The sequence below is a fragment of the Danio rerio genome, chromosome 15 (genome assembly GCF_052040795.2).
Source record: "Danio rerio strain M-AB ecotype USA chromosome 15, GRCz13ab, whole genome shotgun sequence".
In the NCBI taxonomy this organism is placed as follows: domain Eukaryota; kingdom Metazoa; phylum Chordata; class Actinopteri; order Cypriniformes; family Danionidae; genus Danio; species Danio rerio.
Window position 1 is genome coordinate 40658302 of NC_141035.1, and position 24199 is coordinate 40682500.

Sequence of the window (24199 nt, forward strand, 5' to 3'; positions counted from 1 at the left end):
ACCCCAACCTTCACAGTTATCTAAAAACAGTAGTTATTATATTGTTACAGTGATATAAATAATCATCGTTAACTTCCAGTTGCAGATGTATCCCTTCTAGACTTTACTTGACTTTACCCGCATCAAATCAACATTAAACTGACATCAAGAATGATGTTGAAAAGCATGCATCTACTGGATGTTAAAACCTTGACATCTATTTGAATTCCACACATTGATAGCCTTTTGACCACCAAACTAACGACATAAAAAGTATGATAATATTAGAAAAGTTTTATTTGTATGAAAGATTAAATTAAAAATACAAATTTAGACTTGATTTTGTTTCCCTATAATGCATAGAAATGAATTGATGTTAAAATGACATCAAATTAATTAATTCATTCATTTTCAACCGCTTTTCCGAAGCCAGCAGCAAACACTTCCTCCAGCTCCTTCGGGGGGGATCCCCAGGCATTCCAAGACCAGCCGAGAGACATAGTCCCTTCAGCGTGTCCTGGCTCTTCCCCTAGGCCTCCACCCCGTTGGACATGCCTGGAATACCTCCTTCGGTAGGCATCCAAAAAAGATGCCCGAGCCAAATCAACTGACTTCTCTTGATGTGGAGGAGCAGTGGCTCTACTCTGAGATCCTCCCGGTTGACAGAGCTCCTCACCCTATCTATTGACCTTATTCTCCGCAGACGAGCGGGCGCTGCCATTTGAATCTTTTTGCCACGAGACTTCCGGTCTCATTCACTTCCATTCATTTTTAGACATTAAAAACTGCTCGTTTTGCTGTTTGATGTTGCAAACTGATATTTCCTTGTTATATTATTCTACTTGGTCTGTTTATTATGCAAACATTTGTTTGTAGAGCAAGTAGTTTGACCGTTTTTTGCCGTTTATTATTCCTAGTCATTTCTTCCATAGGTGACTGAAACGGAAGTTCTAAGACAAGATTGAACTAGATTCGATCAACATTTTCTGAATCGTTGGATATCATATAATAAATCAATTAAATATCATATAATGAAAGTAGGATTTGAGGTGATGTATTTCTGATTTTTTAAAAATCTTACACATTTTGTAATAAAGCTACACTGGATTTTTTTTTTATTAAATGTACTAAATATTTTAAGGTAAGTGGTTGCAAACAATTAAGTTGAAAATTAGTAAATGTGGTTTGTTTGTTTAAATTCAGCCCATATAAATTATTTGCAACCAGTTACCTTATAATGTATTGAATCAAATGATTTTTTCAGTGTAGAAATTATGTAGAAAATAAAATTAGATTTATTTTGATTTGTTTGAAGCCCATTTCGTGCACCATAGCTTCAACAGCAGAAGAAATTGTTTAGAAAAAAACAACATATAAATAAATATTCATTTATTTATTCAAATGGCCACAGTTTATTTCACAATAATCTTAACAGTAATCTTAAAATAAAACACTCACTCTCACTTTCAGTGTCTCTCACTCTCTTTCTCACACACACGCTCTCATTGAAAAAAAAATCCGTCTGTTAAACATTGCAGTGTCTCATTATTGCTACATTAATTACCATAATCAATCTGTGCAAACGTAAAAAAAACTAAAGATCAAAGAACAGCATGACAAATAAAATAATAATTACAGTATTCAGTACCCGTTTCCCCCCCAAAAATAGTTGGTCAGTCCATTCACTTTCTCCAAAAACAACTTAAACAATGTGTCAGTTCTTAATAAATAACAACAAATATTACGTGCAATACTCCATATATCTCCTTGTGTTGTGTATATATGTTTAGTGATATATCGTGCCTCTTACAGGATAAAAAGCAATGCAGTGCAGGGTGTCGTGGTTCAGTGTGTGCTATTTCTGATCAGTACATCTTAAGCGCTGTATGACTGGTAAGACAACACCACAGAGCGCCTTCTAGAGCTTCTCAGAACTTGGCCTGCATTTCTATTATTATATAATGCTCTAATATCACCGATACGCAAGCACCAGATGTTTGAGTGACTGAATAATACTCACATGTTGGGTCTCGCTTGGATCAGCAGAAATGATTCCTTTTGTTTGTCTGATGTTTTTTTCCACACTATAAAATCCTGTTCAGATTTAAAGTACATTTGATATTGCCTGCTAAGTTTTTACATATTACATTTAACATAGAATTCAGTAGTATCAAATAAATGGTAAATTCCCAAATGCTACTAATAATGCACTGCACAAAAACTCTTTTTTACTGTTTTTTTTTGGTCTTGTTCCTGGTCCAAATATTAAGAAAAATTTAAATCTAGAAGCATTTTCAAGACAACTAAAAATATTGGTTTGCTTTAAGTTTTAAAAGTTTTTACGTATCTAAAAATGAAATCAAAAATCATTTTTTTTAGACATTTAGACTAAAAACAAGACAAAACCTAAAAATAAGTAAAGCATTTTTGCAGTCTGGAATAATTTCAATACCATCGGTCAGGTTAAATGTAAAAAAAAACTTCTCTCACATTAATTCTGGCATCACAATAGAAGCCTAAAGGAACAGTTTACCCAAAAATGATTTACTCACACTAATGGTCCTAAACATTTATGTAACATTTAAAAAAAAAAAAAAAAAACATTCTGAAGAATGTTGGGGAAAAAAGAAGAAACAAAAATATGGAAATCAATAGAAACTGAAGTGGGTTTGGGAAAAAAAAAGTGGAGGGAGAGATTAAATGATGGCATTATTTTCATCTTTGGGTGAACTATTTCTTTAAAAACAAAGATGGAATACAGGAATATAATATTAACACTTATGAAGAAGTCGCTCTTGTTCCTGTACAAAACCCTGATTAAAAGCAGCACTTAAAAAATAAATAAAATTAAAGTCCCTCTGGAGCGTAAAGTCACAAGTTCATGTCATTCAGACCGTTTCCATGAAAAATCCTCACAGGTCGTTTGGTCTCAGGAAAAAAGGTTCCGGAGATGAAAGAAGAAGTGGTCCTCTTTGCTTTTGCGCATGCGATAGAGGCCGCTCAAATAGTCCCAGGAGGAGCTTTTGCAGTAGTTCCTCATCAGTTCCTCAGCTTTTTTCAGGGTGGCGTTCAGATCCAGCTTGCCCTGTAGACTGAGCAGGTACAGCTTGATTAGGATTCAGTGCTGTATGAATGAATACAGTTGTCCCAAAATGCATTTAGACACTTAAGTCTAACTTAGAAGTGAATGCAAGTATTATGTACAAAATGTTAAAAGCAACTGACAATGATCTTAAAGAAAGATCGAGCAATCACATATTATATTTATTATATGTCACTTTCTTCATTTTAAAAAATGAAAAAAAAAACACTTTATATTGACATATCTGACCCTGGACCACAAGACTAGTCAAAAGTTTGGAAACTGAGATGTACTGTATGCATTATCTGGAAGCCAAAGAAATACAATTTTTATTGATATATACAGTATAAACTGGTAGGATGAGACAATATGTAGTTGAGATATAACTATTTAAAAATCTAGAATCTGGGAGTTAAAAATACATCTAAATACAGGGGGTTAATCACATTTTAAACTGTACCAAATTTAAAAGTAAAAAATGTAGTTTTAATATTTATGGTAAGAAATTTACAAAATAATTTCATGAAACATATCTTGAAGTCATAATTATTAGCCCCCTTTGATTTTTTCCCCTCTTTTTTTAAATATTTCCCAAATGATGTTAAACATAGCAAGGAAATTGTCACAGTATGTCTGATAATATTTTTTCTTCTGGAGAAAGTCTTATTTGTTTTATTTCGGCTTGAATAAAAGCAATTTTTAATTTTTTAAACAACATTTAGGGACAAAATTATTAGCCCCTTTAAGCCATTTTTTTCTTGATAGTCTACAGAACAAACCATCATTATACAATAACTTGCCTAATTACCCTAACTTGTCTAGGTAACCTAATTAACCTAGTTAAGCATTTAAATGTCTCTTTAAGCTGTATAGAAGTGTCTTGAAAAATATCTAGCAGAATATTATTTACTTTCATCATAGCAAAGATAAAACAAAACAGTTATTAGAGATGAGTTATTAAAAATATTTTATTTAGAAATGTGTTGAAAAAATCTGCTCTACGTTACACAGAAATTGGGGAAAAATAAACAAGCGGTCTAATAATTCAGGGGGGCTAATAATTCTGACTTCAACTGTATATATATATATATACATACATACATACATACATACATACATACATAGATAGATAGATAGATAGATAGATAGATAGATAGATAGATAGATAGATAGATAGATAGATAGATAGATAGATAGATAGATAGATAGATAGATAGATAGATAGATAGATAGATAGATAGATAGATAGATAGATAGATAGATAGATAGATAGATAGATAGATAGATAAATTTATTATCATCATAATTAATGCACACCTGCTAGTAAACTGTATGAGCTGAACCTCATTCTTGCAGCTCAGTAAAGCCTCTCTGTTCTCCAGCAATATGGTGGCGCACATGAAAAGTTCAAAGGTGAAATCTGTGTTCACTGCATGTAGATCAGCCACAGGTTCCTCCTCTGAAAATCACAGAAACCGTGATCGTTTATTAAGTCAAATCTATTTGTACAGCACATTTGTACATTTAAACAGGGCAAAGCTTGTCGATGTACTGAGCAACAGTTTATACAAATGTACAGTAGATAAATGTACAGTTTTGAACAAGTCATTTGAATGTCTACTATACACTTCTAGTCACACATGACATCTCCCAAACAAATAATAAACCAGCCCTGTAAACTGCAAAATGATAATAATAAAAATAAAAATTGATATCACCTTTTTATTGGCGATCCTTATAATTTGGACATTTTGGTCAGCTATAATGTATAAATTACATCAAATGTTTAAAACAGGGGTCACCAAGCATAGTCCTGGAGAGCTGGTGACACACTTGAACAAGACAATCAAAAACTGTTTGCCTATACTCTGAAATAGTGCCCTATTTGAAGGAGCAGCCTTTTCTAGTGGTGTCTAAAGTGTACTCAATCAATCCCACAATGCACCACAACAACAAATGCACAACCAATGTGAACTCAACAGCTATAAAATACCCATATTGCACTGTTAGAGTTCACCAGGGTTCCCAAACTTCACAAACAGCCGATTCAAGGACTTTTTAAAGTGTTTGTAATTCATACCCCAGCACATGCAGCACCATGACTGTCCTTACTGTTTTGACAACAAACAGAAATGGTGAGGAGGTGTCTGTTAGGTTTTAATAACTCTCCTGTAACCCATTTTCCAATCTTTCTGAATGAAATGTCTACTTAACTACATCCAATCAGCACACAGTTGAAAAAAACAAGCCATGCCCACTGTTTTCTCATTTAATATTCCACTCTCTAGAAACTGTCACAATACAAAACAAAAACTGACCAAAAGATGGCATTCGCAGCGGAATCCTATTGGTGTAAATTAAAGTAGATTTAATTAATCTTTACATAATAGAAGTACTTTGTTTCATCACTAATATACATCAGTGATCATGTCAAACCAATGATCAAAGATCAAGGACTTTAGCCGAGGATTACAGGTATCTTCTCAGATTCCCCAATTTTGTCTCAGATGACCAAATCGTGGCTGAAATTGCACAGTGTGAGCAGGGCTAGAGGAACAGGCTTGGAAAAGGACTTTTACCCAGGCTGTGTTTGCGTGCGAGTCTCTCCTGATAGCGAACGCAGTCCACCTGCTGTGAGATGAGCTCCAGATGATCACAGCTGAGAATCTCGAATAGTCGCAGAGCATCGCTGTGCTCGAACTCACGCTGGAAACCCAACAGAAGCCACCTGAAGGAGAGACAGAGGAAAAACTAAATGCATGAAGTCAGAGAAAGTGAAGATCATCTTAAGACAAACTCAAAGCACACCTGTGACAAAACGTGAGCCTTTCCATGTTGTCGGTGACGAGATGCGAGTGTAGTTGAGGATCCAGCTCTTTCAGTAAAGCAGCTTCCAATTCTGAGAAACACAAATCAAATCTCAAATTTCAAATTTCAATGGCAATATTATTATTATTTTTTATTTCATTTAGTTTGGCCGGAATACATTTTTTAAAATAAAAATAAAAGGAATCAATAATAATGTTAATATTAAAGGTCAATATTATTTATATTAAAATATATATTTTTTTGATGGGCTACAGGCACAAACCACTGTTATCCAATGACTTGCCCTTGACTGTTTAACATACTGAAAAATTATATTTCAAACAAAGCACCTTCTGTAACACAACATCACGCAAGCAAAACTTGAACAAAGACACTGGAATCATTACAAAAGGATAGGAAAATCTGTATCATTAGCAGTGATGGGTGCTGGGGAGAGTAAATGATCTTGTGGAATTTTCTGCACAACATCATGGGCAATGTAGTTCTTTTGCACAACTTAATCTATTAAACATGATAGCTTAAAAAATACGTGGAATGTATGCAAACAGATGGACTCAATAAAAAGCACATCTAATCTGTTAACAACCTCAAAGCTTGCAACACATCTAACCTTAAAGGTTCATCAGTTATTGTTAAAAATCTATTTGCCTGTAGAAAAAATATAATAATGGAGCTCGTCTTCCAGAACCCAATATGCACTTTTAATAAATATAGTCAAGCCCGTAGATATTCCTATTCCTACAAATTCTAACGTAGATAAAAGCCGAAATTTTTTTTGCCAAAATGTTGCTCTGTTTTTTTTATAATGACTTATTATCTTTTGGGAGAAGCCTGTGTCATTTCCAGTCAAAAAAACTTTGCTTGTTGAATAAAAGTAAGGATTTTCCAAAGGTATGAATAAGTTTGAGCTGGACTGTATGTTTAGTCTTGATGTTTATTTGAAATGTTGTTTAAAGTGGACGTCACTATAGTTACTGGAATTTTCTTTTTATAAGTTTGCATCCCGATGCAACCAATCTGTATTTTTATTTTACTCTCAAGAAATGAAAAACAAAAACAAATTTGACCCAGTGTAACTCTCCAGAAAAAAAAACTATCTAAATGATTTGAAAAACTCACCCATTTTACGGTAAAGTCCATCAGCGCGGAAATCTTTGGAAAACTTTTCCATGTAGCAGGAGAAGCTCCAGTAAGTGTCGACTTCTGAGTCAAGAACCTCCAGGAAGCGACTGCACAGGTCATTCATGCCCTGAGCGTAACTCACTTCTGCAGAGGACAGAGAGGCAAACCATTATTTATTCATCTATTATTTTCCTTTAGTTTGGTCCTATATTTATCCGTGGTCACCACAGCGGAATGAACCACTAATTATTCAGGCATACTGTATGTTTTAGCGGATGCTCTTCTAGCTGCAACCCAGTGCTGGTAAACAATCCATTATTGTAGTACAACAAATTCACACACTGTACTTTATTCTTTAACCACTAGAGGCTGCCCCTTCACAACAAAACAATATCACAGATCACAAACTAAAAGTGTAAATGTAGCCAGCAGAAACTGTTACGAGTCTTTCGTTCATCAAAACCCGGTTATATAGCCAAATACACAGTAATATTGTGAAATATTGTTATAATTTAACATTTGAAAATCAAAATCAAAGTCCTCCTATAAAATTGTAATTTTTTAAAATGATTTTGTGTTTGCTATGATGACAGTACAGATTATTTTACAAGATACTAGAATACAACTTAAAGTGCAGTTAACCAGCTTAACAGTTCATTAACTACCACTAATCAGGGGTCCGTTCTTCGTACCTCGCTTAAATGATCTAAGATGATTTGGCAGATACTGGATCTTTTAATCTTGATAACTGATCTCTCGCTAATTTGGTTCTCCAAACAAGTTCGCGAATCAGATTAGAATATCTGGATGAACTGATCTGAGATCGCTGCGTTTGTTGTTAAGGACAGATCTATCGATCCTCGAAATCATGATCAGCAATGCAACGATTGGCTGACGGCACAGCAGCGTAATGACATCATATGATTAATATTCAATTATCCATGTGAGCAAAATTACATCAAATTAGCAGTAAACGGCTTGTTAAATATGACACGCAGTAACTTCACATTTGTTGTGAGCTGCAGGCTTTACACTTTCATTTGTCAAGACAAGAGTATTCATCATGTATTTCAATGCAAATCAATGTATTTAGTTCTTCATTTAGAAAAGATTTTCTTTATTATAGTAACCGTTTTTTAATCGGTGTAAAGAACTGGTTGTTTCCAAAAGCATTTTGATATTGGTAAAGGCGTCTGCAACTTTTGTGAAGCATCACTGGCATATTAAATGTCAAAACATGTTTATGACTGCATAAATGTATTATTGCTTTTAAAAAAAGTCACATATTGTGCATTTCTATTATACACAAGTACTAAAGCGATCTAAAAAGTTCATATCAAGATTAAGTTCTTTGCACCACCAGGTGGCAGTCTTTGTATTTTCATTTCGAGGGTGCAGATTGCATACGTTTTATTAATATGTATAACTTTATTTATTTTATTAATGACTATAACTTTATATATATAGTTAAAAAATATTTACTATTTTCCCAAGTGTATATAAATTTTACTGTAAGAAAATATCAGAACTCGGTACATACTTTCTGTATTATCTTTGCTTGAACTAAGTCGATCTAATCCTGTTTATATGATTTGAACCTGCTCCCGATCAGGTTTGACCTAGCAGATCTGTTGCCATGACAACAACTCTCGGATCAGCTTTGAAGAACGAAACGATCCTGGATCGTGTCAAATCGTCAATATCCAAATCCAGCTAACTGAGTAATCCACGTACGAAGAACGGACCCCAGGACATCAGTGGTTTGTTTTTTTAGTAAATCAAAAAAAAAAAAAGTACATTCAAAAGGGCTTTAATCCCAGCCAAAATACACTCTGAAAAAATGCTGTGTTATTTCAACACAATTCTGGGTGGAACTAGCCTTACTGCTGGGTTATTAAAAAAAAAAAATCATTCATTTATTTTTCTTTGGCTTAGTCCCTTTATTCATCAGGGGTCACCACAGTGGAATTAACCACTAACTTATCCAGCATGCTTTACACAGCCGATACCCATCCAGCTGCAACCCAGAACTGGAAAACCTCCATGCACACTCATTCACACACATATACTACCGCATATTTAGTTAATCAATTCACCTATGCGCATGTCTATGGACTGTGGGGGAAACTGGAGCACCCAGAGGAAACCCACACCAACAAGGGGAGAACATGCAAACTCAACACAGAAACGCCAACTAGTCCAGCTGGGGCTCAATTCAGCGAATTCCTTGCTGTGAGGCGAAAGTGTTGACTGAGCCACTGTGTCACTTTTAAATTGACCAGATTTAACCCAATGTTTGAGTTAGTCCATATTTTACCCAATTTGGTTTTAAATAACCCAGCATTTCTTAGAATGTAGATATATGAAATATTAAAAATAAAATAGGAAATACTGTGAAAAACTCTTTTCCCTGGTAAACAGAACTTTTTCAAGATTTAAAAAATAATACCAATTTCACAGGAGGGATAATAATTTGCCTTCAAATGTATGCTTTATTTATTTCATTTGATATATATATATATATATATATATATATATATATATATATATATATAATTTATGTGATGGCAATTAAGGTCATTATTCCAGTTTTCGGGTTTTTTGCTCAAGCTAATATATATTTATTATTATTATTATTATTATTATTCATTTTCTTTTCTGCTTAGTCCCTTTATTAATCCGTAGTTGCCACAGCGGAATGAACCGCCAACTTATCCAGTATATGTTTTACACAGAGGATGTCCTTCCAGCCACAACCCATCACTGGCAAACATTATTATTGTTATTATTATTATTATTATTATTGTTATTATTATTATTATTATTATTATTATTAAAAAGGTTAAAATCTTTGATACATTAAAACTTCAGAAGAACAGCATTTGTTTAAAACTAATTGTTGTATAAGAATCATTTAAGATCACTATAATACATCTTTGTAAAGTATTTACTTCCTTCAAATATAATTACAATATATACATGCATGTTTTTAAGCACATACCTGGGTGAAAAGCAGCATATGTGATCAGGATATCTCTTAACACAAGCAGATTACCCAAACCTTCATTCCTGTGATGAAACACAAGAGATTACAAACTATTTATTCAGCAAACTACTTTAAAGGACTAATTTAATTAAGCAGACACAGTTAAACAGAATAGAGACAACTTTGATACCTTCTAATCAGGAACAGACAGAATCAGCTGACATTTGTGCAGAACTTTGTAAAAAAATAAAAAAATAAATAAATCTGTGTGTTTTTGTGCGATTTTAAGTGTACAACTAAAACGATATACAGTTGAAGTCAGAATTATTAGCCCCCTTTGAATTTTTTTTCTTTTTTAAATATTTTCCAAATGATGTTTAACAGAGCGAGGAAATTTCTACAGTATGTCTAATAATATTTTTTCTTCTTAAGAAAGTTTTATTTGTTTTATTTCGGCTAGAATAAAAGCAGTTATTAATAAAAAAAAAATAAAAAAAACATTTTAAGGTCAAAATTATTAGCCACTTTAAGCTATATATTTTTTCGATAGTCTACAGAACAAACCATCGTTATACAATAACTTGCCTAATTACCCAAACCTGCCTAGCTAACCTAAATAAGCTAGTTGAGCCTTTCAATTTCACTTTAAGCTGTATAGAAGTGTGTTAAAAAATATCAAGTCAAATATTATTTACTGTCATCATGACAGAGATAAAATAGATAAAATAAAGTAAGTTATTAGAAATGAGTTATTAAAACTACTATGTTTAGAAATGTGTTGAAAAAATTTGCTCTCTGTTAAACAGTTATTGGGAAAAAAAAATAATAATCAGGGGGGCTAATAATTCATGGGGGTTAATAATTCTGACTTCAAGTGCATATATTTTTAGTCCATTAATGAGTGTATTGATTTACTTATATACTGTAAATGTGTGTAAATATGTATTTATTCAGCTTTTATATCAAAGTAATATTAAAGTAATAATATGATAACGTTTATATGATTTATGTACAATACAGTTTGTAAAGTAATATTTTCTGTCCTTTAGTTGACATATTATATGAGAGACTTAGATTGTTATAGATAGTATATATATATATATATATATATATATATATATATATATATATATATATATATATATATATATATATATATATATATATATATATTTATATATTTTTATATATATATATATATATATATATATATACACACACACACACACACACACACACATATATATATATATATATATATATATATATATATATATATATATATACTATCTATAACAATCTAAGTCTCTCATATAATATGTCAACTAAAGGACAGAAAATATTACTTTACAAACTGTATTGTACATAAATCATATAAACGTTAGCATATTATTACTTTAATATTACTTTGATATAAAAGCTGAATAAATACATATTTACACACATTTACAGTATATAAGTAAATCAATACACTCATTAATGGACTAAAAAAATCTGCACAAATCTAATTCCTGTGGGTGCAGATTTCACGAAGACCTACTTATAATACAAACAATCATTTATATGTGGCTTTGAATGTAAAATTGTGGACAAAAACATTAAAAAGTAGGTTAATTAAATAGTAGTTGGTGTTTTTGTATTCATAACATGACTGCTTGGAGGCCAGCACTGCATCTTTGTGAAAGAGCTGCACATTTCTGCTCTTATTATGTGTTTATTAAGTATTTGAGTATTAAATTATGCATTCAAATTGAGCTGAGTTGACCATGCTCAAAACTAGTTACTGTTTAACTGCAGTAAAACGCTGCAGCAGATTCTGAGTGCTATTTACATTGAGCTCCAAGGTTGTTTGATAAACTGGTGTGGCAATGACATGTTTGCTTTTTGCTGGCAACACACATTAGTGATGCAAAATGAGCCGCGTGTTTCACAACTGCTTGTGCTTAAAACAGTCAGGAGAAAGAAAGTGTTGATATAGACTTTCTTCAGCAGAAATGACGAATACTGAGGAATTGTGCTATTTGATAACTAAAATGAATGTATTGTATGCAACTTGAAAAGACAGGAACATAGTTCACTCCAAAAATATTTAGGCCTAACCAATGAGATGTATGTATTCTGATTGCATATAAAATTTCCATCAATTTGGATTACGTACTTTTAACATAATTGACTTGATAAACTTTACATGACTGATATTTGTTAGTTAAACATACTGTAAATGAAAGTAATGAGAACAAGATTTATGTATCATTATGTATTTTTTGCATCAATTTTGCCCCTGAATATTACAGTAAGTTAGCCAATCCCATAGAATTTAGCTAATTGGATGTGTTTTTTTCTACAGCTAGATATATTTATACCATATTCATATGTTTTTTAACTGATTAAATCTAATAGTATTCATAGTGTTTTAACTGATTTAGATTGATTCTCTGACAATATACATTTAAAAAAATGACAATTTAAATAAAATCAAAAGGTTACAAACTGTTAATGATGAATAACCTAATCATGATTCTTTTCTTTGAGTGTATGTGAATTTAATATTTAGACGTTGAATTTCATGTCAATAACTCAATAATGTGAGTGATTGAATTCAAAATGTCACCAGCATAAGTTTAGATTAGTTCAAGTACTAACTGTATGAATTTTAAATCATGGTTGATGAACAGGGAAATGAATACAAGGAAGTTTTTCTCTAAGAAAAGGAGAAAAAAACGACGCCAACATGGTGAATGTTCAATTCTGACAATGAGTGCCATAAATACACAACAACCTGAAAACGATAAGATGCGATAAAATACAACCATTCATTTTCTTTTGTGTTTTTAATGATTATTTTGGGGCTGTAAATAGAATTATCATCAAATAATTCCAGCTCTAAATCTGCCTGACAATATCAGTCAAAATAAGTAGCCCTCATATATATATATATATATATATATTTTTTTTTTTTTTTCAAATACTTCTCAAACAATGTTTAGCAGAGCAATTTTTTATTTTTTTTACAGTACTTTCTATAATATTTTTTCTTCAGGAGAAAGTCCAGTTTGTTTTATTTCAGCTAGAATAAAGGCAGTTTTTAATAATAATAAAAAGAAAATGTTCAAAATTTCAATATTATTAGCCCCTTTAAATTTTTTTTTTGGATTGCTTACAGAACAAACCCTCATTTTACAATGACTTGCCTAATTACCCCAACCTGCCTTATTAACATAACAAGTTAAGTCTTTAAAATGTCACTTTAATCTGAATACTGCCTTAAAAAATATTATGTACTGTCATCATGGTGAAGATAATATAAATCAGTTATTAGAAATTGGATATTAAAACTGTTACGTTTAGAAATGTGTTGAAAGAAATCTGCTCTCTGTTAAACAGAAATTGGAGAAAAAATAAACAGGAGGGCTAATAATTCAGGGGGGGGGCTAATAATTCTGACTTCAAGTGTATATATATATATATATATATATATATATATATATATATATATATATATATATATATATATATATATATATATATATATATATATATATATATATATATATATATCTATAACAAACTAAGCCGCTCATATAATATATCCACTAAAGGACAGAAAATACAAACTGTATTGTACATAAATCATATAAACATTAGCATATTATTATTTTAATATTACTTTAATATAAAAACTGAATAAATACTTATTTACACACATTTACAGTACATACGTAAATAAATACACTCAATAATGGACTAAAAAATCAGCACAAATCTAATTCCTGTGGGTGCAGATTTCACGTAAACCTACTCATAATACAAATAATCATTTATATGTGGCTTTAAATGTGAAATTGTGGACAAAAACATTAAAAAGTAGGTTAATTAAATATTAGTTGGTAAAAGGATTATATTTAGAAATGTGTTGCAATTATTTTTCTGTTAAACATAACTTGAAAATAAAAATAAATAAAGAGTTTAAATTTAACATTTTTTATACTTCAACTGTATAAACTTGTTACACCGAATTATATTTTAGTAAGTCCAGATTATAGAGTCTCTTTGTAAAAAAAAAAAAAATTCATTCATTCATATATTCATGCATGCTGTATAGCATTTTCTGTACCGGTAGTATGGAAGATCTCTGTCAGTCCGAGGAACATCCTTATCAATGATGCGTATGGCCTCCTGAAGTTCTTCCAGGTCAAAAGTTACCCTTTCAAATAGCACCTGGACATTAAAGTCAACATAAAAGCAAAACTTGACAGAACCTTCCATTACATCTTTGTAATACAGAAACACTTTGTCATTTTAGCAACCAGATTATATATATACAGTATATACTGTATAGTTCCTTTAATCATTTGTCATCAGTAAAATAACATATTATGTATACACATGGGTGTAACTTGCACTTGCCATTATATGTACATTATATGTCTATTGTTTATAGTTTTACCTGGGCCTGCAGTTGCAGAAAGGATAATCTCTCTTGTGTCTCGTCTGACTGAATCTGTTGTTTATTTAGCTCTCTGTCCTGCCTCTGGTCAAAAAACTTCACTGCTGTCAACAGCTCAGCTAGGAAAAAAGAAAATAGAATACAACATTTATTTATTATTAGTTGTGGTTCAAGAATAATGTATTTTTTAACCATAGAGGTGTTAAATGTCCAAAAGTAATTGGAATATTGGATAATTTGCTAATTTCATATCTTTAGGAAAATAAAACCATCAACTAATTTCTAGACAGTCTGACTAATTTATCAATAATTGAATATTAAAACAAATATAAAAATAATCCCTATAAAAGTTGCAAATAATACAACATTAATATAATATAAAGCGATATTGGAGAAGATCATGAATACTGGGCCACCGATTAGTCCAATTTTTGCTTAAAGTATGTATTTATAAAATGTGTTTACTCTATAAAAAAAAAAATCTGCAGCTCATTTTTTTCCTGTGTATTTTAAGACTGCTTATCTTGAAATTTTCATCCTTGGCAATATCCCACATTATGCAAAAAATAGGTTGATGGAAACAAACAGCATAACTTTTTATGACACATTTCTGCAGTTTTTAATCACTGTACACACTGAGCTTACAGCTTTATCTACCTAAAATTTAACTAATCCATGCTGATTCCTAAATCCAAAGATTGATCTTTTACTTTGTGTAAAAACACAAAATATTTGACATTCTGTCCAATAATCACAAGAAGCTTTGTGCTTTCTTAATTTTAATATTAAAAGTTTTATTCTTCAAATTCTGAAACATTACCTGAGCCTTTTTAACACATGAAGCATTAGATTGTGATTGAATTTAAATCAGAGTATACACAGGAATCAGAGAGGGAAATTCAATACCTTTTAAGACCTTTTTTAATACCTTACAGCAACTTTCAACCAGAAACACTGGTGTGATTATTTTTTACTAACAGGATATTTAATAAATATTACATAAGAAACTAATCCAAAACTAAAACATTATTCATATACCGACTAAAATCTATTAAATCTAGCTAATTCAGCAGGTTGGCGCCTATAGAGCTACAGAAATAACAGTGTTGCCTTGATAACTTCAGTAAACAAAGCAGCATGATGTCAAATCTAGTAGGATTTCATTGATTTCATAAACTACACAGCATCCTGATATTCGCAGATTTAATTCAGGAAACTTTAGCATACATCCATACAATGCATAAACAAAAATTATATTCAATTTAATACCTTGCAAAATAGCAAAGACTTTGTAATACTTTTTAAGAGCCTTAAATTTCTCTATCCTGATTTATCAACTTTAAATACTTTAAGACCCTACAGACACCCTGTAAATATATGTAATTAAAGTAATAGATTACCTAAAGACCTTCTGTCATTATTTACTCACCCTTAACATGTTCAAAACCTATTTAAGTTGCTTTCTTCTGGCGAACACAAAAGAAGATATTCAGAAAAATGCACCTATTGACCTCCATAATAATTTTTTTCCAATTAAGAAAGTTAATGGTTTTAGCAACCAGCTTTCTTCAAAACATCTTTTGTATTTAGTAAAAGAAAGCAACTCATGAGTAAATAAATAGGTAGTTTTCACTTTTTGGGGGGTGAACTATCCCTTTAAGCATCTGTCACAGGTTTTCAATAACAAGACTTGAGCTTTTATTGCAAGTAGTAAAAAACTGATAAGAGCAAACCGTTCTCTATAACAAGTGTTTGTTTTTCTCAGGGATATGATTGATTACCGTCAGTGCCATTAAGACGCAAGCGAACGGCTCCAGGAAGCAGCTGTTGCCATTTCCTCTTCATGACCTGATAGCGCACCGCCATCTGCTCCAGCAGTAGAGGGCGCTCCAGAGCCGTAGAGCTGCAGGGGTACATGCCGAACAGAAAACGCCATACCTGACCTCGCTCATCAGGCGACACACCACCTAAGTAACACAAAGCAGACATCATCATTATTCAAAGGTATTATACAAACATATCAACAAGCATGCAGACCCTTCCTAATAGCTATAATTTAAAGGAAAGAAGTAACGCTTCATTTTAATGTACAACTTCAAGGTACTGTATAAACCATTAACTATGACTTTTTGCTCAAAAAACTACCAATTTGCAGCTTATTAATAGTTATTAAAGGGGACCTATTGTGTCCCTTTTTACAAGAATATATAAAATAAGTCTCTGATGTCTCTAGAGTAAGTGTGTAAAGCTAAAAATACCTTACAAATAATGTTTTATAACTCATTAAAACTGCCTCTTTTATCCTAATAGGGCCTTTTGGTGACTTTCGCTTTAAATTCAAATTAGATCTTAAATGAGATCCAAATGCTCTTTTCAAAAGAGGGCAGAGCTACAAATGCCTGTGTGTCAGCATAGTGGAAGATTTAAAAACAAGTATATATCCTATGCTAATGAGAGAGAGATTTTCATTGATCATGCTGAATATGTACCTCTTAAATATTAATAAACAGCCAATATCTTAATACTAGGCAGTTAAAAAGCCAGTAAGAATTAGTCCCTATATTAAAGTGTTACAAAATTATATATATATATATATATATATATATATATATATATATATATATATATATATATATATATATATATATATATGTATATATATATATATGTATATGTATATATATATATGTATATGTATATATATATATGTATATGTATATATATATATATATATATATATATATATATATATATATATATATATACATATATATATATACATATACACACATATATATATATATACATATACACACATATATATATATATATATATATATATATATATATATATATATATATATATATATATATATATATATATATATATATATATATATATATATATATATATAATTTTGTAACACTTTAATATAGGGACTAATTCTTACTGGCTTTTTTATATATATATATAAGAGCCGTATGTCAATCCTAATGTTTAATAATTTTTTTCATGAAAGCGTCTCTGTAATGAATAAATGTAATGTAAACTGCTCAAACCTATTTGTAGTCTCATATTTGTAATGACGATATTATGCATATTAAGCCGTATGTCAAGCAATAGTGTTAATGAAGTTTCTATCAAACTTTAAAAATAAGCTTAAAACCTCAAAAAGACAGCAACAATTCTACCAAAAAGCCGCGAAATTCCCACCAGTTTTATATAGTTTCAGGTTATAACATAAGATCTTAGTTGACTTATTGAATTAGTTTAAAATTTGCATAAAAAAATTACATAGGAATACTTGTGGCAAGACCTTTTTTGACAAAAGTTTGTGTCAATACTGCCCCTTTTATTCTAATGCAAGATTATAGATTTTATTATTCTTATTGAAACACTCCTTGGGGGGGGGGGGGGGGTGATTTGGGTTGTTTAAAGTTATCTATTAGATAACACTTACTATTCGCATCAGTTGCTATTTTCATTATGCTTACAGTACACATTGTCCAAATAATTGGAAAAAGCACTAAGCAAATCAACAGTTTAAACAATGACTGAATAAAAAAAGAGCATCAGCACCGTTAAGATACCAGCATGTCGTTGCATCACTTTAAAGATATTTCTTGAACCAAAGAGAACAAGTAAAACATCAACATCTGCATGGAATTACAGTATTAAAGTAGAGTATTACAGCATTTGTAATTCAACATTTCCCAACAAACTCACAAGAGTCTGAGGGTCCACACCGAACAAAAACAACCTCTAATCCTCTTCTCTATCAGCTTTATCCCCTTCTTCCACAGCTGATTATGTAATTTGTTCGCTTTGCAGTTCTCATGCCAGTGAGTATGAGGAATGTGTTTTGGAGATGAGAAGCCCAGCAGGAGATACTGTACACTGGCTGACTGTTGTGAATCATGATGTGTGTTTGTACAGTAAAAGCTACTGATGTAATCACGCTTGCATCACACACTTGTGCCACATGCTTGTGTCGTAAGACTGTGTGTGTCTGTGTTTCTCTTTGTGCGCACAATACTGGAAAAATATGCGAAAAATTCATGTATTGGGATATTTTTATGACAAAACATTTCCCTTGAAAAATACTATTTGTATTAGCTTTGTTTTTAAATCATTTATTTAATTAATGATATTAAAATAAACAGGTAAAATATATATTTTTAGATCTAATTAATTCTACATCAGAATAAAAAATTGTGTCAGTGTGCAAACATTTAGTCTTTTAAACACTATGAATGAAAAAACCTCAGCTACTCTGATTAAATGTTGTCGTTTTCCTCTCTTGTCTTGACTCTCGCCATTAGTATTCATTTTCAGCTTTGGGCCACTGCAGCCAATAGCAGAACAACAACTATGGTGGTGGTGGGGATAAAGTTAGTACTGCACCATCTTAATTTAGATAAAACAACCAATGCATAAAATAAACATAATTTATTACACGTTGGTGATATATTTGATATAACACTATTGCGATAACAATAATTTTGCAATATTTTGTACACCGCTAGGCGAGGCAGTGGCGCAGTAGGTAGTGCTGTCGCCTCACAGCAAGAAGGTCGCTGGTTCAAACCTCGGCTCAGTTGGTGTTTCTGTGTGGAGTTTGCATGTTCTCCCTGCCTTCGCGTGGGTTTCCTCCGGGTGCTCCGGTTTCCCCCACAGTCCAAAGACATGTGGTACAGGTGAATCGGGTAGGCTAAATTGTCCGTAGTGTATGAGTGTGTGTGTGTGGATGTTTCCCAGAGATAGGTTGCGGCTGGAAGGGCATCCGCTGCGTAAAAAACTTGCTGGATAAGTTGGCGGTTCATTCCACTGTGGCGACCCCGAATTAATAAAGGGACTAAGCCGACAAGAAAATGAATGAATGAATGTACACCGCTAGTGTGTTTGTGTGTGTGCTGTGTATGTAACTGGGCCGATTATGAAAAAATCACTCACTCAAAATAATAAACTAAACATAGGCTGACTAAATAACTTTAAAGTTGAAGTCAAAATTGTTAGTTATTATTATAAATTCTTTTTCAAATATTTTCCAAGTGCTATTTAAGAGAAAGAAATACATTTTCCGACACATTTTTTAAACAATAGTTTTAATAACTAATTTATTTTGTCTTTACCATGATGACAAAGCATAATATTTTACTTTTTTTCGTGCAAGATACTAAAATTCAGCTTAAAGCGCAATTTAAAGGCTTAATTAAGTTAATTAGGTTAACAAGGCAAGTTAAAGTAGGTTAAATAGGCAAATCATTGAAAAAAAAAAAGTGGTTTGTTCTGTAGCCAATCAAAAAAAAAAAAAAGAAAAAAAGATTTTTACAGAAAAATAAATATAATGGGATGACACGGTGGCTAAGTGGTTAGTACTGTCACCTCACAGCAGGAAGGTTGCTGGTTCAAGTCCCTGACTGGGTCAATTGGCATTTCTGTGTGGAGTTTTGCCTGTTCTCCCAGCGTTTGCGTGGGTTTCCTCACATGCTCTTGGTGAACTAAATAAGCAAAAATGTCCGTAGTGTATGTGTGTGAATATGAGTGTGCATAGATGTTTCCCAGACTGGGTTGCAGCTGGAATGGCATCCGCTGCATTAAAAATGCTGGATAAGTTGTCGATTCAGTCCACTGTGGTGACACCTGACGACAAAAGTGACTAAACCAAAGGGAAATGAATGAATGAATGAAACATATAATAGGTAATATAGTGAAAATCTCTTTGCTCTGTTAAACATCACTTACAAAGTTTTTGAAAAAGAATAATTTTGCCTTCAACTGTATAGAATATTATGCATTTCTGAAAATTAATTTCAATTAAACTTTTTAACAGTTTTAGACTATGAATAAATATATTAAATCACAGCCACAAAAAAAAAAGAAAAAAACCATTGTCATACATTCGGATATTACGGCACCCTAAAATCTTACATTGATCACTGACACAAACCATCAATTCAAAACAATTAAATTAAATTTAATGATGTTTAAACCCAAAATGTTACGAAATAAAATGTTTATCCAAGGTTGTGCTTCTGTTGTAATTAATCTAATCAAATTTAATCTAATTGCTGACACAGATCTTAACTAAACATAAAAACATCACATGGTTTAACCCAACAAGCTCAGAGTACATTCTTTAAAAAAATAGGTAGATTAAACCAATTTTATATAAATAGTGTTTCATTATAAAGTTGTGTATATCAGCTATAAGACTATTAGTTATAAGACTAGAAGTTTTTAAGTTAGGGACATACAGACCTTAAAAAAAAGCTAAACTCTGATACAAAAACATTAAAGAAAATGTATAAGATTATTATTGTTAAAAAAAGCATAAAAACAGCTAATAAAAGATCCACAACTCTAATGTAAGACACTTGTAAATTAATCTAGCAGCCATGCTGTTTGTATTCACATCTACAGTGTGACTAATCTTGTTAACATGAGTCTTATGATTGGAGTTCTTCACTGTACAGATTCTACATCTCTAAAGCCATTCTTCATCTGTCTTGGGAAAGACATCATTTGACTATCACTTGACAAAGGCTAGAGATTCCCGACACTCACACTACTCTTTTATGAATGTCTTTCATAAACTAGGACTTTTAGATGTTGCTTCCCTTTGGGTGCAATAAAATGGTATTGAATGAATGAATAGAGACTACAGTGATTACATCGACAAATAAACAAACAGATGTATAGCTATACAGTCAGCGTCTGTTCATTTGAAACTGAGCTAGTTATATTTTGTTAAAGATATATAATGGGGTATATGCACACAGACTTTTAATTTCAGCCAGCCAGCCTGACGGTCTTTCATCTCGTTTTATGATTAAACAACTAAATGAATGCTTAAGTCTATTTAACTAATTGTATTTTAATGACATTACAACACCAATGCTATAAAACGAGCCTTATAAAATTTAAAATAGTCACATTAAGCATTCACCGGAACTTTATCATTGGCAGAAAAGAACCAGCTATGCATATATTCAGGGGCAGACTTAGTGATTTGGGGGCCCTATAAGCAATTCCAGGTATGCAGCCTTAGCATTGAAACTCAAAATCCTCTCTTTCTCTTTCTCTCTCTCTCTCTCTCTCTCTCTATATATATATATATATATATATATATATATATATATATATATTTTTTTTTGTAAACAAACTGCATGTTAAAAATACAGTTGAAGTCAGAAATATTAGCCCCCCTTTTAATTTTTTTTCTTTTTTTATATTTCTCAAATTATGTTTAACAAAGCAAGGACATTTTCACAGTATGTCTGATAATATTTTAGTCTTATTTGTTTTATTTCAGCTAGAATGAAATCCGTTTTTTTTAAATAAACATTTTATGGACAAAATTATTAGCCCTTTTAAGCTACATTTTTTTTTCAAAGCCTAGTTAACTTATTTAACCAAGTTAAGCCTTTAAATTTCACTTTAAAAATATCTAGTCAAATATTATTTACTGTCATGATAGCAAAGATAAAATAAATCAGTTATTAGAAATGAGTTATTAAAACTACTATTTAAGAAGTGTGTCAAAAAAATCTTCTCTCCATAAAACAGAAATTGAGGAAAAAAATCGGGGGGCTAATAATTCAGGGGGGGCTAAAAATTCTGACTTCAACTGTCTATTTTAATTAAAATCTATATCTTTTTAATGTAAAATATAATGCAGTATATTCACAAATGAAAAAAAAAACAAGTTCATAAAGTAATTATGGACAGTTAATTAGCCATATTTGTGATTAGATTTTAATATTTGCATGCGCAGTGTGAAAGGAACATTCCATCATTCATGGGGTCCCCAGTTTTGTAAAAGCGTTAAAGTAATGACCTTAAATTATAACCTAAATGGTCATCGACAGATTTTACAATACATGACAGAAAATTTATAAATTCTATATGATTAATATTGGCTTCTTGGCATTTGTTGGGGCCCTCTAATTCCCTGGGGCCTTACTGCTTACCTTGCTTATTGGTTAAGTCCGCCCCTGCATATACCCCATTGTTGCTTCTGGTTGAGTTGCAATACTTAACCTAGATTTGAGTTGCTTGAAACCTGGATATTACACATTGTGTGATGAATTTGAAATTCTGGTAAACTAAACGTATTTGCTCAAAATATTATGTGATCATTCATCATCAACTTCATTTTTATTTTTTTTGTAAAAATGAAAATAAAAATATCAACTATAATATATTTGCTACCATTCAAGAAACATCTTAAAGCAAAACAGCTACATTTTAGATAAAATACTTGTACAGTAAATATTTATTTTATATAGTATACATTTCATGAAAATTCTGGTAATTCTGTAAACTTGACATGTCAAGGTGTTTATGTGATTAGTCTTTCTTTTTAATATCTGGTCTTTATTTTGACACAAAACAGACTTTATAGAGTGACTTTGTTTACAAAGGGGTAAAGTTGGTTTTATATTCACACATTCTGACTTACTCCTTAATAATATCATCCCAGAAAAGTATTGCTTGCAAATTCTAAACAGGGAAATCATATTATTAGCCAATGACTATAAGCACATAACATTGTTCACAGTCAATTAAATAGTGCTAATGTTGTTTTGAAGACATAGCCTACTTACTTTTAGTGCAAATTCAGACCCAATATTCAATGTTTCATGGTATACAATATGGAGGGACCCTGTGTCACTTAAAAAAATGAATGTGCAAATATAAAACTTACTTTACCTCAAATAGTTTACAGCTTTCTAAGAGTTGGGATTGTTGCAAAATTGCTTGTTGAGTCATCATGATGTCTAAAAAATGACCATCAAAATAACATATAACATAAAATAGCTTTTTATCTTTTTTTTATATATTTCATTTTATTATTTTTTTTATTGTGACTTCAAACAATGCTTACACCTTTGGAGGGAGGACTGAGGTTTAACGAGGACATTAACCTATTAAATTGGTAAAGTAGAATGTAAAAATGCTAATACAGATAACATTATATAAACATCACATGCTTATCTCTATGGAAGGTCTCTATATTACTACTTTGAATATTAGGCCTGAAATCATGCTAGGAGGACTTGAATACAACATTTAGCACTATTTAATTGACTGAACAATGTTGTAGTTTGATAGTCATCAGCTGATAACATAATTTCACTATTTAGAGTTTGCAAATAATACTTTTTTGAAATGATGACGGTGAAAGTCTTAATTTATAATATAATATATATATATATATGTGTGTGTGTGTGTGTGTGTGTGTGTGTGTGTGTGTGTGTGTGTATATATATATATATATATATATAACATAAAATCAACTTTACCTTAATGGTGGGTGTTGTTCTAGGTGTTATGGCAGATTATATACAGGTATCTATGCATTTCGTTCCAGTTCACACCTGTGGAACATTCATGAATTCTTAAGTATGTACCGTTTTTGAATATATGCGTCCTGAGTCTGGATTCGTCCACTCGCCCCTCCGCGTCCATCACTCCAGGTAGAGAGATGCGCGCGCACGTAGACGCAGGTGAGATCACAGGTGCGACCGACCGACAGATGCCGTTACTCCCCACAGAAAGGCTGCACTTCATTCCCTTAAACTTCCCAACCGGTCCATTAGTACTGTCTGGAAGCTTTTTACCGTTCCCTTCTACATGTGATTCATCACAAGATGCGATCATTGTGCTAAATCCGTTGAAGACTCAGGCATTGAACTCGTCGTGTGGTCACGAGGTCTTCAAAACTTAGGTAAAAAGTCTTCGTCGGAC

General features: G+C 31.6%; 2 protein-coding genes across 2 annotated transcripts in view; one reads left to right on the forward strand and one right to left on the reverse strand.

Moving 5' to 3' along the window:
• Positions 1 to 1353: 1353 nt before the first annotated feature.
• si:dkey-238d18.4 overlaps positions 1354 to 24199 on the reverse strand; it is a 22859-nt gene continuing 13 nt past the window's right edge. Inside the window, exons 1-10 of the mRNA XM_087284514.1 lie at positions 23863 to 24199; positions 16227 to 16412; positions 14446 to 14564; positions 14113 to 14216; positions 10014 to 10081; positions 7010 to 7156; positions 5870 to 5960; positions 5641 to 5789; positions 4379 to 4520; positions 1354 to 3071 (exon numbers count right to left, since the gene is read on the reverse strand). The exon at positions 23863 to 24199 is cut by the window's right edge and continues 13 nt beyond it. Of these exons, the coding sequence (XP_087140640.1) occupies positions 2909 to 3071; positions 4379 to 4520; positions 5641 to 5789; positions 5870 to 5960; positions 7010 to 7156; positions 10014 to 10081; positions 14113 to 14216; positions 14446 to 14564; positions 16227 to 16412; positions 23863 to 24112 (1419 nt within the window). The 5' untranslated portion in view covers positions 24113 to 24199 and the 3' untranslated portion in view covers positions 1354 to 2908. The remainder of the gene's footprint in view (positions 3072 to 4378; positions 4521 to 5640; positions 5790 to 5869; positions 5961 to 7009; positions 7157 to 10013; positions 10082 to 14112; positions 14217 to 14445; positions 14565 to 16226; positions 16413 to 23862) is intronic.
• The window catches only part of LOC103908642 (myelin-associated glycoprotein), a 91973-nt gene continuing 91673 nt past the window's right edge, over positions 23900 to 24199 (forward strand). The window contains exon 1 of the mRNA XM_087284518.1: positions 23900 to 24199. This exon is cut by the window's right edge and continues 188 nt beyond it. The gene's annotated coding sequence lies outside the window, so the exon portion shown is untranslated.